Source organism: Chaetodon auriga, chromosome 21 (genome assembly GCF_051107435.1).
Source record: "Chaetodon auriga isolate fChaAug3 chromosome 21, fChaAug3.hap1, whole genome shotgun sequence".
NCBI lineage: Eukaryota > Metazoa > Chordata > Actinopteri > Chaetodontiformes > Chaetodontidae > Chaetodon > Chaetodon auriga.
Window position 1 is genome coordinate 19623825 of NC_135094.1, and position 19904 is coordinate 19643728.

At 40.6% G+C, this 19904-nt stretch overlaps 1 protein-coding gene across 1 annotated transcript; it reads left to right on the forward strand.

Annotated features, from left to right (window-relative positions):
• The first annotated feature begins 13724 nt into the window (after nt 1-13724).
• On the forward strand, nt 13725-19591 carry hccsb (holocytochrome c synthase b). The gene is made up of 8 exons (XM_076761786.1): nt 13725-13805; nt 14967-15085; nt 15216-15263; nt 15521-15654; nt 15935-16083; nt 17000-17119; nt 17286-17372; nt 17661-19591. The coding sequence occupies exons 2-8, from the start codon at nt 14977-14979 to the stop codon at nt 17857-17859; spliced, it is 846 nt and encodes a 281-aa protein (XP_076617901.1). The 5' UTR covers nt 13725-13805; nt 14967-14976; the 3' UTR covers nt 17860-19591.
• Nucleotides 19592-19904: the final 313 nt, after the last annotated feature.

A 19904-nucleotide genomic window follows, 5' to 3' on the forward strand; every position in this document is an offset into this window, starting at 1 on the left:
ACTTGCACACACAAACATAGGTAAAGGCCGCCCACAGACCATATTATGGCCTCTGTACTTTTTGGTTCCAGGATGCCAGTAAATGAGGCAGAACTGAGTCTCATTTCATCTGATGCTGGAATGAGTTGAGGTCTATTCACATGTGCTCCAACTTCCTCTTCCTGGTCTTATTTGGGACCGTGGATTAATGTGTTTTTCTCTTCTATGCTTCCCAGGCGACACTTGACTGCTGCTGCTGATTTGAATGACACTTGAATGAATGTAACATTTCTCTGTCTGCTTTATGAGTATATGCTTCTGCTTCTAAGGTTAAAAATTTAAGTAAAAGAAGTACATTGCAGTGATAACACAAACATTTCCGGCTGAAGCTTTTATAGCTACCTGGCACTATCATAATTATAGGCAGACATCTGTAACTGACATGATGAACTGTTGGGGATTTCCTTCCCCTCCATGCACTGTTAGAGCTTGAATTATAATTTTGTGTAATCTTTGGAAAATAAAACTAAAAATCTAAAACATTTTCAGATAAATACATGCTTACCTGTCATGTAAATGCAGCACATTTAAATCTCATTGAGATCAAGGTCTCTTTTACAAGAGACACCTGAGAACAAATTTGATCAAATTACATCATCACTCACACAGCGACAGACTAATAAAACATTCATACATGTTATTGAAAATATCAGTAAGTAGAGCTTTCAAGCCCCTCAGAATAATTATCTCTTACTTCGGCTTGTTTTGCAGTTTATTTAAGAAGTGAGGCGATAGTAGAAACCATTTAGCTATTCTCTATCACAGCGATGATCGAACTTATTGGCAAGGGCACAAGGCCATAACTTAGATTTAGAAATACTGAGGTCGTGTGTGAGAAGTACATTGTGAAATAGTACATTTCATGTAACATCCATGTATTTATGTATGTATGTATATGTGAATTCATCACATGACAAATGCTGTTTCACAGGTGATAAAATACAAGTCTGTATTTGACTTCATCATGTGTAATATCACGTGTGTGTTACACTCATTATATATAGAAATGTCCAGAAACTACATATGCAAATATGTGTTTTTTTAAAATGTGAATGTGAAATTTGCTTTGCATGACATGATAAATGTACATGTCTTTTTTTTCTTGTAAGGCGTCACTATATTCCATAATTATCTTATGAATTATTAACTGCTGTTCAACACAGTCTAAACTCCCTCAACATTGCCAAAGCCACCAAGTTCTCAGATTAGCTTCTTCCCTGCAAGCCTTTCTCAAAGCTATCTATCCCATCACCCCATTTCTACAGCTCAAATGACTCCAGCCATGAGGGTTGTCAATTTGTCACAGCACTGTAAACCTTTAATCTTGCAAACTTCCCAACTGCATCTGAAGCAACCCAACATGGCATTGCAGCCCCGTGGTTAAGAAGCTCTGCTGTAGGCTGCTGATGAGGGTATTTATATTTCCTGATGTCCTGGTATCTGGGACGTCTTTCCTGGGCAAAATCAGCAGACAGTATTGTTTATTCATTTTTGTTCACTGGCTCAGGAGAATGGATCCTTTTTTCTTCTTTGAAGCTATACACTGCAACCACTGCAGTGTATAGCTGGCAGAGACATCTAGAAATACACATACAGCCACTCTAGCACATACTTTTACTTCAATCTTAATATCATTTCATTTTCAAATAATCACAAAGAGAAAAAATAAGAATTACGTTAGCTACTCAGATGAAAAATCTGGTGAATAATAATAATTTAGAGTTTCAAGAGAGGAGTTTTTTCTGTCACTTCAGTACGGTTGGGACTTTCTTAGAGTCAGCATCTAGTGGCCATTTGATGAACTGCAGCTTAAGATGCTTAAAATCTTTACATTAATTGGCATCACAGATAAATAAAGAGCTCATGGCAGGGGTAGCTGCTGATAGTCCAGGTCCATGGATCATGACTGATCAGCACACTGCTTCTGAGCTGCTCTCTATATCAGTTGAACACCCAGCATGCTGCACCTCAGGCAACACGCCAATCAGTGATGCCACAGCAGGTGGTTTCCATCAGCCGTGACCAGAGGTGACCTCACACCTTCATTTAAATGTATTGGAGAAACAAGGATGCATGACTATGTTGACGGTGTTATAATCATATTCAATGGTGAACAAATATTAATTCTATGACATGATTTTGGGGCCTCAACAGGCTTCAAAAGAACATATTGATGATACCCAGTTATAATATTAAGCCTGTCATAAATGTTCTTCTGGGTCTCTATTTCTTGTTTTTTACCAGGCTGGGTTGAAAACACCACACCGAATTAAAGCCATGAAAAAATTCAAACCACATTTTATATTAACTGAGAACAGAAACACAACTGGCCGACCCTGTTTGTGTGCCTTTTCAGCTGACAATTAGCTGATCCCAAAGAAAAAACACAGACACAAATAAAATCTGGCTCCATTTGTAATGTTCCAGCTTGCTTGTTTTTGTCTTTATTGTGTGTCCGCAAAATGCAATCGGCTGAAATGATAATTCAGTCCGACAGCAATTTTCCAAAAATCTAGATCTTCAAAAAGGATCGTATTCTTCAAGAAGGATTAAGCCCATCCAAACCCATTTTCCCCAAAATGGTATATAAATTCATTTTACATATCAGAGGACAGATAGACAGAAGGTTCAAACTGACATGCATTATAAAAAAACAACGTATTCAGGCAAATTCTGGCAAAACAATGACTGGAGCATGCTGAGACTGGGAGCGAAAGGGGATTGTGCTGCAGCAGTGGTTTGAGATGTTTGTGTGGACTGTTGGTTTGGTTTCGGTCTCTTTATTCCATGATGAAAACTGGTCACCAGAATCTATTCTTACTGACATGAATTCAAGGTGACCACAGCCTCTGTGCACCATGACATGCACCACAATTTTCAAGTCTACATATGGTAAGTCAAAGTTCAGGGTACATCCTCCAGTGGAAGGGGCTCTCCAGGCTTGGACACAGCAGCAGAAACACAGATGTTTGTGTGATACTATTCGGAGAAGATTCTGACACTGTTGTTGGGGACATTGTTGTCGTGACTCCTTATCAGCACCTTAGCTGGAGGCTTTGTGCATATTGTGCTAACTCCTGTCAGTTCCATTCTTTCATGCAAATAGCATTGTGCTGCACCACTATATGACATCTGCAGGGATCCTCCTTGCCAGTTGGACCATTGTATCTAGACCACTTAAATCAATGGGCAATGCACCTTTAGCTTCACTTTTCATGCAAGAAACAGCCTAAAAACAGTGTCTCTGGTTCCCCAAAAAAGATGACGTTTCCCTTCCTCCTTTGATCAGTGGATCATGGAATGGCCAAGTCTAGATTGGTTAGTCTGGCTGTAAACTGTACAATTCGGAATTGTTGAATCTATTGTATACTTTCTGTTGCCTCTCCTGTGTATCATTTTAGCTTAGTAGCCAGGCAGCTCTGTTTTTTTTAACTTTACTTTTTTGGTAAGCCAGCCAAGTAGTTGTTCAAATTATAAAGGGGTAAAAACTTTCTTGTGTTGCATTAAATTCTCTGATGCTGCTCCACCTGTTGGCCTGCACTGTTCACCCCTTTAATCCCAATGTGTTTAGCCCGACTGAAGATCCTGCTATTCTCTGCAAGTTCAGACATCCACTGCAATTTTTCCATCATTCAACAAAACAAAGACACATCTAAACATGTTGACAAGTTGAAGGAGAAGCTGAATAGATGGTTAACAAAACCAAAGACAAACAAATAAGAAGTGAGTAAAAAAAAGGAAAACACCATCATACTCTGTATTTGACTGTTAGCAACAGATACAACCATCACACCTCTCAGGGAACCTCCCATCATACTGAGCACCATGTAGAGGGATTGAATGAGCTGAGGCCCACATCTGCTAATATGTGTGTGAATGTGTGTGGTATGCACGCTTAATGAAAACCTCCTCACATGTGCGTGCTGCACTCCAAAACAGAAATGTGGGCAGCACATATGTATGTACGTACACATGGACTTCATTCATATCGAGGTGACGCTGTCCACTGCTTTTTTTCTATTTACAGAGTGCGAACTGCATGAAATTCTCAACTATTGTGCAATACATCAGTAATGAATACAAGAGCTGGAGCTAGTGTCCCCAATCATCCAATAGCCTGATGCTTGTTTACGAAGAGTCATGTTGACCATGTGCCTAACAAATGACACCATAATGTCTGGAGAAAAAACATCATTGACATGGTATTTCTGGAGCAAAATTGTGGTTTTTCCCTTTCACTTCAATACAGTTTTCTTGACACCAGCATCTATCACATAGCATGTAACCAACTGCTATCTTGTGTTACTACTGTGCCACAGAAGACTGGTTTAAGGCTCAGCAGCTTGTCCTAGTGGTCATAGCATGTGCCAGTCCACCAGTATGAGCTACCTCTAGTGTTGTGGTCCTTGATTTGTTTGTAGTCTTGTTTAAGTTTTTAGCCATGCTACTGGCATGACTCTATGAGTGACAATTTATCTCTCAGTCAGTTGGTCAGTCCACAGCTTCGGTTCCAACTGAAATACATCAATGACTATTGGATGGATTACCATTAAACATTTATGGTTCCCTCAGAATGAATTCATCCATACAAAACTAATGACATTCCCATCAACCTTAGCTGTACTTTGTGTTTAGCGCTAATCAGCAAATGTAAGATGGTGAAGATGGTAAACAATATGCTCACTAAAAGTCAGCATACTGTCATTGTTGCTCACAACATGTTGCCATGTTAGTGTCAGCATTAAGCTAATGTACACCCTCACAGGGCTGCTAATGTGGCTGTAGAATCTTACTCTTGTTTTAATTTCTCTCAGCAGTGTCTGGGATATTCAGGTCCCTCAGTTGAGACATTTCTGGTTCACCTATTCATTATGCACTGCTATTTTAAATTCGCTCCTCATGTTGTCCTTTGTAAACAACAAAAGCTGAAGCTGCAAAGCAAAGATGTTTGCAGTTGCATTTTTTAAAATGAAATTCAGAAAACATTGTTCTCCAAGCAGGGACTTTTTTTCATGGGTGGGCAGCCCAAACACATTAAATTCACGACTTCTTCAAAAGGCTCTTCCAGAGGTGCATTACAATGAAAATTGTTTTGGAATTGTTTTATGTTGTTTTTTTATGCGATTTGTCCAATTTGCAGCAAGCGTCTACTTGTAGTAGAGTAAAGAAAAATGTATATTAATGTCAGCTTTTCTGCTCTCCTTGTTTGTCTCCTTTGTTTACCAAAGCAGTTCAGAAGTGTATGAGGTCTTTTTGGTAAACAATGGTTTGACTCCTCTGTAAAGGAAAAGCAAGAAAAACACTGCATCCATACTGTGTTCTGTTTGGCTGTTTGTGTGTGGCTGTGGTGTGAACAATGGTCGTCTGTCACAGAGCTGCAGTTTGCACTGTGACAGATGAGGTTGGGACAGTGGGGGCAGCTGGATCCTTTATATTATGATAGACTGTCTGATGGATGGACCTCATGTGTTGTCACAATATATTTGGTTTACAACTGCCTCTTTCTATTTCTTAGGCCAAGCAATGTGTCTATTAAAAGCACACTAACAAAGTAAGAAAATGTGTTCTCCCTTCTGAGGGGAATTAAGTTTGATGTGCTATATATTCAGCAGTGGAGAGTGTGTAGAAGAAGCTCATGCGCCAGGTTCACTTTGGTCAGTTCCATCCATCGTCTACATGGCAGATCACTGTGGCACATGGTGTGCTGACTTTAAAGCTAAAGAGGCAGTTATGACTCATGCCACCCCTAGCACACCTACTACTACAATATAGTCATCCTAATACCATGCTATGGTAAACTTTACCACTGTTGTCCCATATCTTGTCCCATGTCATGAGTCAGAAACTGTGCTCTGTGGACCGCTGCATGCTATGCTTGTGCCATATGCATGAGTCACAAATACAGTAATAATGTTTTTCTATTTACAAATAAAGTAAATATAAAGACATGCCAACATAGACTATACTTTTCATATTTGGTAAGGTGAAATTAAGTGGTGTGTATTTGTGGATGGATTTACATTACAGCCGGCATGATCATGTAATTGCAATCCTGCACTGTTTACCCATGAATACTGGATTTACATTCCTTAGGTAAGTCTGGCGAAATGGTTACTGGATAGTTTGCCATATCATATGTGGTGAATATAATGTTTACGTGGTGTTCCACTGTCACTAACCGGCATAATAAATAGATAAATAAAGAAGATGCAGCTTTGATATCACCAAATCGACTCGCAAATAGACAATAACAGCAATTTTTTGTTGCATTTTGACTTCTGTGTCTACTACAACTACATTAACATGTGCTTTCCTTCTAGCTAACTAAAATGTATGTAGATGTGTTCATAATCCATTCATGTGGTTCAAGGGCCGAGGCATGGTGCCTCCCACCTCTACAAAACTGTTTCAGCTTCATCATAACAGATGACACCAGCCGCCTGTCTGTTATATGTATTCAGTGTAGCAAATAATACATCTCACCACAGAGTCTTTACCCTCTGTTTGAAAAACATCTATAAAAAGACACTTATGAGGCCACAATTACCAGTCCCTGCTCTGTATGTGGCTATATTTAACCCACCACTGTATAAATAGGGTGGATACAGCTGGCTGCATGTCTCTGTGGCAAACATTTTAACTTAATGCTGTGTGTAGATTGTGAATGGTACAAGATGGACGTCTGTTATATTTTTCTTGCCTCTGAAGTGATGCCTTAAAAGCAATGTTATTAGGGCTAGACAGCAGCCTGAGACGAATCAAATGAGCTTAAGACTTTGACCAACAACCCATATTAGTTTTCTAGCTAATGTCTCCTTTTTATCTCCTTGGCTTGTTGAATGAGCAACATATCAGTTATACACATCATATATAACTGCTGTGTTTGAAAATAACATTTTTCTTTCGGGTAAAAAACAATATATTTAGAGTCATGTTGGTGTCCATCTGACAAATTAAGTCCAATTCACTCTCCTTTTATCTTTACTTTTGTCTCAGAAAAATATCTGTCTCTTTAGCTGCTCACTGTTAAAGGTTCACCAGCGATTGTCCCTTTGTCTTTTGGTGCTGGGAGGGTGGCAGCAGAGCGGCTTTATCAGGGCTTGTTTGATGAAAGCAACCTCTGCTGGAAACGAGGTTGATGAGAGCCCTGAGGTTGAACTAAACAGGAAAGTTGTGGGCTGCAAAATCGAAAAAATTTGAGGTGACATGTTACACAGACTCATGGTATCCATTTTTTATATAAAAAAAAACCACATATGAGTGCAACTTAACATGTTCTGACGACAGCCATCCCTGCACCATAACACTGACAGTCTTCTACTGTTGGATTGTGGGTATCTTTTTTTTGTATTTTTGTTTTCTCTTAAATCAACGATATGGTAAACATTTGTGCCCATATTGTCATACTTACGTAAGTAAACGCTACAGTTGCTGTGATACTGCACCGTTCCTTCTCAGCCAAACCCTGGTCCTCAGGGCTGCCCTCCACTGACAGCACGTAAGCTGTAATTTCCAGCTAAAACTGGGACAATCCAAACCACAGAAAAAAAAATCACATTTAGAACCAACACTCAGAATGTGGTGTGAAGCTGTTGCCAGACCATTTTAATCCAGAATAACCCAAAGACTTGAGTTAGACAAATAGTTTTTTCATGCTGCATTCTTCTTTTGTTTATACTCAGTTCAGGTCAGTGGTAGGTTTGGATGAGCAGAGAGAACAGATCAGAAAGCTCTAACTTGTAATTTTCCAAATATTACAATATGACAAATATCCACACAATCCCATTTGCATTTCAATAAAAATCTGTGGCTTAAAGTGTGTGCTGTCAACATGAATGTGAATGTGTTTTCGGTCACACCAGATGGCCACAAACACACAAAGTTGTGTAATTCAGCATTCAACCCAGGTCACTGGATTTAATGATGCAGCAACCACATACAACAACATTTGACATTTGACAAAGATTTTAGGACATATTTGTAAACAAGATCACAATTGACAAAAACCCTTTGGAGAAACTGTAATCATACATGATTTGACATAAATTGAGGATAAGTTAGAGTCAGTACAGTGAGATGAGACCAAATTGCAGAAAATTGCATCACTTGATAAGATAGCTGGAAATCAATTCAAAAGAACTGGGGGAGTAACTTGGTCACATTCCTTAAAATTTGAAATTAAATTTGAAACAAACTACATGATGTTGCAAAATCAGTTCAGAACAAATTACGGCAACTTCAGTCTAGTTGAAATGTACAACACTGATCTCTGTGGGCATTAGCTTTCAATCAGGACTCACCTGCTGCCACAGTTATAAGCGCCGGCCCTCCACCCCAGTATTCATCAGATCCTCAGTTCATCCATGTGGTAACGACGGAGACTCCCGAAGAAAACACTTAAGTATTTTTTGATGCTTTTTTCCTTGTCTGCCTTCTTGACCCTTGTCTTTTGTGCTCAGGTCCCTAATCCTCACCTGTCTTCGTCCATGCCCTGTCTGTCTGCATCTACTGAAAGGGTTGGATTCTACACTCTGGCCTGTTCCTCCTCAGTCATCACCAAGCTCTGTGAGGCTTCTGGATTCCTCTGTTTGCACATTCTCCAAATCTTCATTAAAACTATTGACTTTTACTGCTCGTCTGTCCTCTGTCAAAGTGTGGCAATCAATCCCCTTTGTAATGACCAAAGGGGTACCACAAGGTTCTGTGCTTGGTGCATTATTATTTACCATCTACATCAAAATTAGTCTGCAAGCACAGACTTACATCATGTTTTAGGCAGAAGATACAATCTTGTCTGCACATGGCTCACCTCCAAGTCAAGCCATGACTACATGGCTACAATTATATTTTGGAGCTTTTCAGACATCTGTGCAATTGTTTCTGATGCTGTTTTTGTGTGCTTGTACGTGAAAGACTGTACCTTTTTCCACATGGTTTGGGGATGCCTAAAAATAAGGGGTTTCTAGTTAATGTGTGAGGTTTGTACCTCACTCTCACAGTTACAATCTCTATATTTTCCCCACATGGCAGGAGGTGTCCTTTGAGCCCTCTTCCAGTCTCATCATCTGTCAGTCATCATAACAAGCATTCTGCTCTAGAACAGCTTCTCTGAGGTAACTGGCAGCTACAAAACCTTGCCAACAAGGAAGCTTTGGAGAAGTTTTTCCTCCCCTCATTAATATCTGCCATCCTTTCAGTTCACCACCAATCAGACGCAGCATGCCAACAGTACACATTCTAAATGGGAAGGAAAAAACAAAACAAATGGAGGAATAAAAGTAATGGGTATTGCATGTCTTTTCAAGGAGGCCTGTGACGAAATGGACCATGTGCACATGTGTAAAGTACATATTCATTCACACACATTATTAAACATTGGCCACTTCATAATATCTCACCATGTTTGCCTCATCTCCTGCTTTTCTCACTGAGAGGGTAGCTAAAATGATGCACACACTTGGAGCCTGCCATTTTAATTCCTATCCTACACACCTAACCTGATGTGCCAGATGGTTTGTTACACACAACCATCTGGGAAATCATTTATAGAATCATCTTTTTCACTGAGAAAAGCCTTCAGCACTGTTCTTGGCTTCAGTGAAGAAATATTCTCCAGTTCTGAAATCATTCAAATTATAGGAGCATCTATGCTAACCTCCTAAGGAGCAGCCATTGTTGCCGCTCTCACCATTGACACACCCAAACCATGCCCACGGTTGCTAGTACTTCCATCTTGATATGGACCACTGCTAAAGCATACAAAATAAATGATAATTCATTTCATATACCTTGAAGCAGAAACAGAACCTACTTGAGCAAAGGAAGTTAGAATTAGAACGACACAATATTCAGGCAAGACATAATACAAAACCTTTAGGAGAATTGTAAATAGAATCTCAAGCTCTGAAAATGTCCCCAGATAACATGTAAGACAGAGAAAGTACAAACGAAATAAATCAATAAATGAAATATAGAAATAAATAAATTGAACAATTTTTTCTACAAGCTAAATAAATATTTGGATAGCCAGGGTCTACAGTCCATTGAACACTTCCTCTCTGTAAAGCTTATTGCAAGGGCATTGTGATAATGAATTGACGAGCTTAAGACGGAATTTCATGAACCATGACATCTATTGTCTTGATTATACACAATGTTTTGAAGAGATTTTAATGAATGCATTTGAAAAACTGAAACTGTAGGGGACAGAGAAAAACAGACTTCTGAAAATGAGCCATTGATCGAACTAAACTGGCCAGTGAAATGTCCGAAACGTGACTTCATTGAAATATACCTTCTAATGTGCAAATTCAACCAAAACTGGCCTGGGGGATAAATATCCGTTTGGTATGCAGCATAGCTCGGGATCACACACATAGCTTGCATTGATCAAGTCACCAGCACTGCGCTGGAATAAGCATTGCCAGTAACTTTATACGACCACAGCCTAGCTCACTGAACTACGTCCCAGGCTTTACTCTGCTTCTCTTCAGCCAGGTGAAAACAGTCACAGCCCAGAGGAGCACACAGCTGACCTGTGGGGATTTGACATGGCATTGTCAATAAGTTCTGATTGTAGCATTGAGACAGAAAAATAACAGAAATCATATGTACCAGAATTATTGGGGGGCAAATCTAGATGCCATCTAGAGCATCTCATTGAAGGAAGGGGTTAAAAATATTATTATATTAAATATTATATATTCCAATATTTTTTCATTGTTTTATGAGGTAACTATAGTGTTGAGAATGTATAATTACCTTAAATGTAACTTAAGAGTAATAGACATGGCCAAAAAGAGCCACTGAGTAGGCCAAATGCACAATTACTTGTGATTTTGCAAAACCATGAATGAATTTTGCTTCCCTGATGTTTGATTCAAACGTGTTGCCTGCTGATGTTGGCCTCTCTGGCATTAACTCTGCCTAAAAATGTTCATATACTGCAGGTCATTTTCCCCCCCACTGTGGCCCTACAGTATTTCAGAGCCCCCTCTGAAGGGCCTGTCTATGTAAATACAGGCTCCAGTTGAGTTTCTCCAGGAGAAACAGACGTGCTTGTCCCCTCATGTGCCTGATCAAAGTCAGAGTGAGGGGAAACAAAAACAGATAAAAAGACAGACTGAGTGAAAGAAACATCTCAAAAGCAGCACGCTGAAAATAACACATTCATCATCATTTCAGTTCCAGCTGTGGATGCACTGGATTTAATCAGGAGTACAAAGCCAAGCAGAAACAAAGTCTGCGATGCAGGCCAACAAGAGGCCTGTTAAACTTGAACTAAATAACACTGTGTTTACAGATTGGTTTATAACATTTCCCAAATACACCTGATCTGGTGACATTATGCAACCTGTGAACTCCGGAAAGGCTGACGGCAAGGGTTAGGACAAAAATGTCGAACTAGCAAACCACCTGACTGTCTCTTGTGGTCAAACATTTCACATTTTCTAAGGCCCACTAATCCATATTTTTATATGGTCAATGGATTTAATAACTGCGCAATATGAATTATGACCAACTCCTCAGTTCTGTGTGTTATCTGTCCTGTATCAGTTGCATTTTGGTTCGTTTGACTTGCACTAGTTTAAAAAGCTGCCTGTTTCCCTCAGAGAAATCACTCAAATGGGGCAACACGTAAGCAGACGGCAGATGTGTGTGTGTGCGTGAACACTGTGTTTATGTGGGCTGAAGGTAATTATAAAACCTTTGCTACAATAAAATCATAGTAATACATTACACAGCTGTGGGGAAGTCACAATCACACGTGGAACCTTGAGAATACACATTCACAAATACATTTAATGAGCTCTACCTCTACATCCCCCGGCACTGATTTGCTGTGTGTGTTTTGTATATGTGCTGGAGTTCTGGAAGAAATTAGGAAACTCTTCCGCCTCAACATCAATGAGGAGACCTGTGTGAAAAGCCAGGGTTTAATCAATGAGAATGGCATTAAGTTTCACATACTTTTCATTAATTGCAGTCCGGATGGTTTCAGTGAGTTGGTCTGTGATTAAAATGTTCAGTCAGTCCTAAGGAGAGGAAAAGGCGTCTGTTCCTCGCTTGAAAGCTGAGGTATTCAAATTTAAAGACCGGTTGGTTATTTTATGACAGCAAATACTCATTTATCTTAAAACATAAAACCCTGCAACTTAATTTAAAATCGTGAAGTGTCTCAGGACAAACAGTATTACTACTTTCTACCGGGAGACTTGGACGAGGCTGTGGCTGTGATTGGAACTTGTGTTCTCATTCCAAGGCACAGCAGAAATTCTGATTAATTACACATACAAACAACAAATATAGCCAAACCCAAAGCAATATCTGTTGGCGTCCAAGTTATGTCACAATGTTAAGCCTGTTGTCAATGTGGGTGTTAACAACCGCAAGAGCTCAAAAGCATAATAGAGCTATGCATTGCAAACATTTGGAACACTATAGCTACTGCTTTGGGAAAATTCCTATAAAAGTAGAAAAAAAGATTCAAACAGGAATAATTAAAGATTAACGAGGTGGTTAACTGTGCTGGATGGAACTCAAGGACTGTGTTGATCATTTCACTGTGTATTGTAGCTGCATGATTAATTGCGAATCTGTTTGGGAGTATGCATCACTGAAGAAAAATAACCCTTCCCCATCCAGTAAAAGCAATGTAAACAATATTATTATAGCTGTTAATTTTAATAACAAGACTTTTACTTTTTATTTGCAGTCATTAGTTCCTTAAGGCTCCACCAACAATAACAACAGAAAGAAAGCAGAAAAATGACCTCACAGCTCAGAGAGCTGCCATGAGGCTTTTCTTGATGGGTTCTGAAGGTAACAGGATACATACACAAATGGAGAGTCGAAGGAAGAGGTGCTCAATTAGGGCCCATAGTTCATTTTTACCTTAGGGCCCCTTGGCATGTTAATCTAGTCAGTGGTAGGTTACACCTGGAATGATTACTAGATGGTCAAATAAGGTTAACTCGTGAACAAATACGATGAAAAGAAATAAAATCCTACCATGCTCTTCTAATGATAACAAATGCCCATACCAAAAGAGCAGTGAGAGTTTATGGCCATGAGTATACAAATAAGTAATATATACAATAATTGCTTCTACTGTTGCAGTAATGGTGCAGCTGAAATACAATTAGTTTAATAAGACTTGACTCATGGAATACATGTGCCATTGTATTTACTGTAACACACTGAGCTATGACATGTTCTGTAATATACAGCAATTACGTGACAAAAGTAAGGTGGCGTTTTGGCACCATCTAGTGTCCAATCACCACCACTACAGGATGAGCAGTGTTATGAAACACAAGACGTAATTAGTGTGATATAAGGATAAAGAATATGCTGTTAGTATACGCAGGAATCAGAACGACTTAATATACATCCACTTTTTCGGCTGTAAAATTATGATTTCATTACAACAGCACGTTATTAGATTGGAATAAAGCCGTTACTATTTTTTTTTTTGTTGTAATTTTGCAATTATAATAAGAATTTTGGTTTGAGTAGGGCTGGTATGCGTTGCAATGTGTGGGCAATGTGTCTATGCCTATGTATAGCTGATCACCGATATACTTATGTACTACTAAATTTCCACGTTATTCAATCCATTTCAGCGTGATGACGTGTACGGTTACGTACAGCACATGTTCAGCCACAGTTGCGCAACTGCTTCTGGGTAACGTACAATCTCACGTTGACATTGGGACAGTCACAGTAACCTGGTAGAAACACATCCAAGCTGACTTCAGTGACAGGTTAGTTGGTTATTTTTCCTCCGTCTTAATATTTTATACCTGGCTGTAGATTATGCGATTAGACCGAACCAAAGGACTCGTCTTGAGTTTATCTTTAAAGTTAGAATGACGTTAAATCTGAAAGCAAAGACATAGTTAACATATCAGCTAACGTTAGCATAGCTGCTACGTTGACTGGCTTTGCTGCAGCTTATTGGTAAGTGGGAGTAGCTAATGCTCATAGCTACCTAGCCTGATCATCAGATTGATTTGCTGCCTTGTTTCAGGTAATTCTGGTCACTCAGTTTGAGTCACAGAATAAATCGGAGATATCTATTGGGGAGGAAGGGACAGGAAGTTGGTAAATCTCTAAATTAGCTAGAAGCAATGATGTTAACGTTAACCGGTTTTCTAGGATGGCGAAGGCATGATCCGCCATAGGCTGGCTCTGATTGGCTTGCTCTGACTGTATGTCTCGATCATTAACCAATCACACTCCTCATACCGTAGAACTAACCAACCCAGCCAACGAAGGAAACGACTAGGGCGGGTCGTGACGTTGCCATCCTGGGAAAAAATTGTGTAACCGTGAGCTTAATCAAGGATACTTTCACACAGTGTACAATGTCAGCCTCTTCAGCCATTCTTACCACTAATATTAATAAGTAGCCATAGGAGCTCACTTCTAAAATAATCTTTCGACTTCCACATTTATCATAACGTGAGTTACCGCCATGCTATGTTACTGGTTTTAGCGGTCGTCATTGAAAGGTGTACGAACATTTTCCTCGCCCTTCAAACGGGTAACTTTCCTACGATAACTGGACTGATGCATGCAAGTTAGCTCTCATAGGTTTGTTTGTATGCCACTTCCTTATCTGCCTTCATTGATGTGGCCACATGGGGCTGGGCTTTGTTCAGTCCACTTAGATTTTAGATAATAATGCCAAAGTAGTGTATAATGCAGGGCTGTGGTCACACAAGCTACACGGAGTCTGATCTGTGTTGCTGTCAGCTCTTAGTGCTGGGCATTTTTAGATCTGCAATGGTGCAGACTGCATTCAGTTACTATATTGGGGTCAGCTCTTAGCTCCAGTGGTTACAACCAGTGATCCACACCAGTACATCTGACATTAAGTATACTGATAAACTCAATACCATGTGTGTTTGTTTCCACATCAGACGAAGCAGGATGGGAGCCTCCTTGTCCACACCTGCTGCTCCATCAGTCAGGGCAGAGGCCATGATGGCCGTCCCTCCTCAGGGCTGCCCCATGCATCAAGAAGCACAGCCTGTCAAAGGTACTGCTGTGGGAGTCTACTCTCAGATCAGATCTTAAATGTTGCTATGTTATATTGTACTTTTTTAAGAATGGCTGCTAAAATTGTGTTAGCATGTTGTAATTTGTTTGTCTGTATTTGCCCTTCATAGTGTCTCCACCTTCGGAGTGTCCTATGCATCAAGCTCAGCCTGTAAAAGGTATTCATTTAAATATCAATGCTATGCAGGCCTGTTAGATCCAGTGTGATCTGTTGTGGATTTGATTTGTCTCGATGGCTGGTGCTACTGCTCCATGCTGGTGTCTTTTAAACATTCTACAAGTGTAAGCAGATTTTCTGTTCTTGACTACAGTGCATTGTTCTAGGTTCATGTTGTTGTATTGTTGACTTTATTGAAAGTTATGCTGAGGGTTTTGCACCCACCATGACTCAACCTGGTGCTCTTGTTTCCTGCAGTGTCTCCTCCGCCAGGGTGTCCGATGCATCAAGCAGAAGCAAGTCCAGCTCACCAGGACAGGGCCTATGATTTTGTGGAGTGTCCCATGAGAGCTGCAGCTGGCGCAAATAGTGACATTGACCCAGCAAATATGGTATCTGCACCACTTTATTGTAGGAAAAGAGGAAGTGGGTGATGAGTGGATGGGGAAGGGGGTGAGAGCAGGAAAGCCAAGCTGAACTAAATGAATATACAAGAGTGTTTTTTTAATGAATTAGTTCTGTGTCCTTCAACTCTATTGTACTTTGTTTAAGTCTGGTTTTCACATTGTCATAAACGCCATAAATGAACTCTTGATTGCCACATTTCTTACAAACTAAAGTGTGTGTGTGTGTTGTGTTGTTAAAGTTTCTTTGCTCCCTGTGTGTGTACAGATGCCTCCTCCAAACCAAGTTCCTGCTCCAGACCAGCCCTTCTCCCTGTCCGTCGTCAGAGAGGAGTCCACCATTCCCCGTCACAACACAGAGAAGAACTGGGTTTACCCATCTGAGCAGATGTTCTGGAACGCCATGCTGCGGAAAGGGTCAGTCCAGGGTCAGTTATTTGGGTTTTCCAGTGTGTAGCATCCCCTAATAAACTTAATTTGTAGCCACTAACTGGGGGGAAAGAAGTAGTGTTAACATAGATTTAACATTATGGTCTCCACATACACTGTATAAGAAAATACAGTTTGGTATGTTTTCAGTGCCCTGCGATCGGCTGGTGACCGGTTCAGGGTGTACCCCGCCTCTCGCCCAATGCTAGCTGGGATAGGCTCCAGCCCCCCGCAACCCCGAAAGGGATACACGGGTATAGAAGATGAATGAATGAATGTTTTCAGTGCAAAATGGAAAACAAAAGAAAACAGCAGCTCATCTGCCATAATTTTCTTTAATTCATGCTTACACCTGTACAGCTATGAGCATGAGGTCCTAAGCTCAGTCACAAGAATAAGTTTGAACACACTGAGGAGAAACTTCTTAAGGCAAGGCTGCTCATCTCTTTTCACTCGATAAACGACAAACAGCAGCTGACAGAAAGGTCAAATTATATTATTCAGGGACATATCAGCTTTTTCTGGGTGAATAATTATTAATATCTCACAGATAATGTTCGGATCTCACAGGGACCACGTGCGTAGTTCGCCAACACCACGCAGCACTATGCTCGTAAACTTTAAAACACACCACACAGTGTTTAGCTGCTTGTACTGATCACATAACATTCATTGTTAACTAGCGGGTTGGTTGTTAATCTTGACAAAGTGGGAGAAATCTTGCTCTACTTTTGATGTCCAGCATGATGGCTTGCAGTATGATTGTCTACATGAGCTTTAATGGTTACAGAGTCACACTTATTTCAATGGGAGGAGAGAAGAGTGTTGAGGCTGTCAGGACACTCTGGGTCGGTTCTTTGAGACTCTTCATCTGTTTTAATGTTCATTCTTGTTTGTGCTGCAGGTGGCGCTGGCGTGATGATGACCTCTCTTCTCACGATATGACCAACATCATTAAAATCCACAACAAGAACAATGAGCAGGCCTGGCAGGAGATCCTGAAATGGGAGGCCATGCATGCAACGTGAGTTAAAAACTGTAGAACGAGCCTCCAGAAGAAAGCTGCAACTTTCTTTCACTCTCTGACCATTTTAAGATAAATGTACAATTTATGAGCGTTACATGATCTGCCCGTACGTCAAAGTATTGACATTTAATTGAAGATTGTTTTATCCTGTGTTTTCTTGCAGTGAATGTCCATGCGGGCCGACTTTGAAGAGGTTTGGCGGTAAAGCCAAAGAGTACTCACCCAGGGCTCGCGTCCGCCACTGGATGGGGTGAGCTCCTTCACACTTTGCATGAATTTGAGTTCAGAGCTGAGATGATCACCTCAGAAATGCAGCTCATTTGTGTTTTTTGTATGGGTGGTGTTTTTTTTACAATGATTAGATTCACCTTTAAGCTAGCAGCTTCACAGTTATGTGGTGTGAATGAAAAATATGAAAGCCTCACCATGTACTAAGTCCAGTCATTCCTCGCTGGTGTTGAGGGCCTCTGATGTGCACAATTGTCCAATGCTGCTTTCATTTCAGTTATATCATTTCTCTGATGCTTCTCCTCATTAGATATGAGCTGCCTTTTGACCGCCACGACTGGATCGTTGACCGATGTGGGAAGGAGGTGCGCTACATCATTGACTACTACGACGGTGAAATCGACAAAGAAACCTACCAGTTCTCCATCCTGGATGTGCGCCCTGCATTTGACTCTTTCGATGCCGTCTGGGACCGCATGAAGGTGGCGTGGTGGCGCTGGACCTCCTAAATGACTTAAACACATATACACACATATAGGTCATCGTGTGAATTCAGACACGTATGCAAGGACTTTGAAACTGGCGCTCCTCATTTCAGCTCTTTTCTTGAGATGCTGTGCTGTGAAAAGAAACCATAAACAAGATTCATGAAGAAAAAGAAATTGTCGTATACTATGTTAGACTGTGCAAAGCTTCATCTGCTAATCACATTCATTTCAGTGGAAAATATCTGTGAGTTGCACTGCGAATCACAGGACTTTGAAACAGCATGGAAGCTAGTGAAAGTGATTGTCACACAGGTCACATGTGGCTCCTACTGCCCTCCATCTGCTCTCACTCCAAATCTAAACAAAAGAAGGGCTTACTGACTTTAAGGAACACTTCATCACGAGAAACATGACTTCACTTGGGGAAAAATCTGATTGTATAATGTCTTCTGTGGCTCTGGACAAGCTTTGTCAAGTCAGAGAAAATAACCCTGATGACATCACTGCGACGTCACCAGGGTTATCTCAGCTTAGGCATGGAGACGACTATAACAGAAAGTCTGCATTGCAAACTGGAGGTGCTGAGTGTAGAATGAATGGGCCAGGCAGAGAACGTTTGAAAGAAAGATGCTACTGTGTTGCATTGTGGGAAATGTAGGATCCAGCATGTTGGGCCTGGTACCTCTGCTGCTTTAATTTGAGCATTGATTCTGTTTTTTAATGTCTCAAAGTCACTCATTGCATTTGATCACTGGAATGCTGAACAGCTGGAATAGCCCTTTAAGTTGAAAGTACTGGTTTGAAGTGTCCCCATGTCAGTTTTTTTTTTCTACTCAGTTGTCACAATTGTTGTCTTTTCTGCCGTACTTTGTTTTTGATGTAACTGTGTAAATCACCTTTGATAAAGTCTGGATACTGTGGCTTACATACATATACACAGCCCTCCAAAAATGCTCCCTGTCAATGGTCTTCAAGGTTAGGATTCTCCAGGCAGACTGAAGGCTGGTGGTGATGATTCCCATGGCAGTATGAGGCTGGTTGAGTACACAGGTTTGGTTCTCACTGGTCGACCTGCTGACTGACTCACTTTCACTCTGTCCTCTCTCTGCCTTTGTGCCGTGTTTCTGCTCTCATTCTAAAGCCACTAACGTGTCAGATTTCCTCACTCTTTCATCACATCACACACTTTTATCTGCAGCACTGATGAATTTTCATTCAGCCAGCAAAGTCCTTTTTGTTGAGATGGGTTTGACAGATTACCATAACGACGTAACCCTTTTCCCTTTCTCTTCTTTTGTGGTGGGTTTGCCCTGATTCCTTCTGTTCAGACATCAGGTGCAGATCACAGTAGCTTGTTTGGAGTAAACTAACCAGTTTGCATGGTTGCAGCATACTTCATGTACTGTATTACTTTGCCATTTTATTATACGAATGGAAAAATGTTCTGAAGTAACTCAGTTCATCTGAATGTCTGTCCATCAGGTATATCAGATGTGCTTGGGTGAAAACCTCCATTTGCTCCTGCATTGTTCTTCTGCAGCTGTCAGATGTCTGTGTTACAGCTTTGATACACTTTGTGTTGCGCTGATATTCAGATTTTTATTTATTGTTTGATGAATGACTGTTGACTTAATGTGTGCAGAACCCCAAAGCTTTTGTTTCCAGTAAATGTGGTCTTGTATCTGAAAATGATTTTACTCGCTCTGGTGGTCAACTAAACTATCAATAAAGCTGGTCCTCTTCCACCTCTGAACATTTGCCTTCATCTTGGAAAACTTTTTTCATACACAACGTGGTTAAAACCTGGCTGCAAGGATTTGCTTCACAGGAGCATCAGTGAGGTTCAACACTGATGCTGGACCCTAAGACCTGGTTCAGATACAGTGTTTCAGCTGATCCCAAAGGTGTTGGATGGGGTCGAGGTCAGGACTATGCAGGCCGGTCAAGTTCTTCCACACCAAACGGGGAACACCATTTTTTCTGGAGCTGCCTTTGTGTATGGGGGCACTCACGTTGAAATGGGAAAGATGTGAAGACAAACTGTTGCCTCATAATTGGTCCTGGAC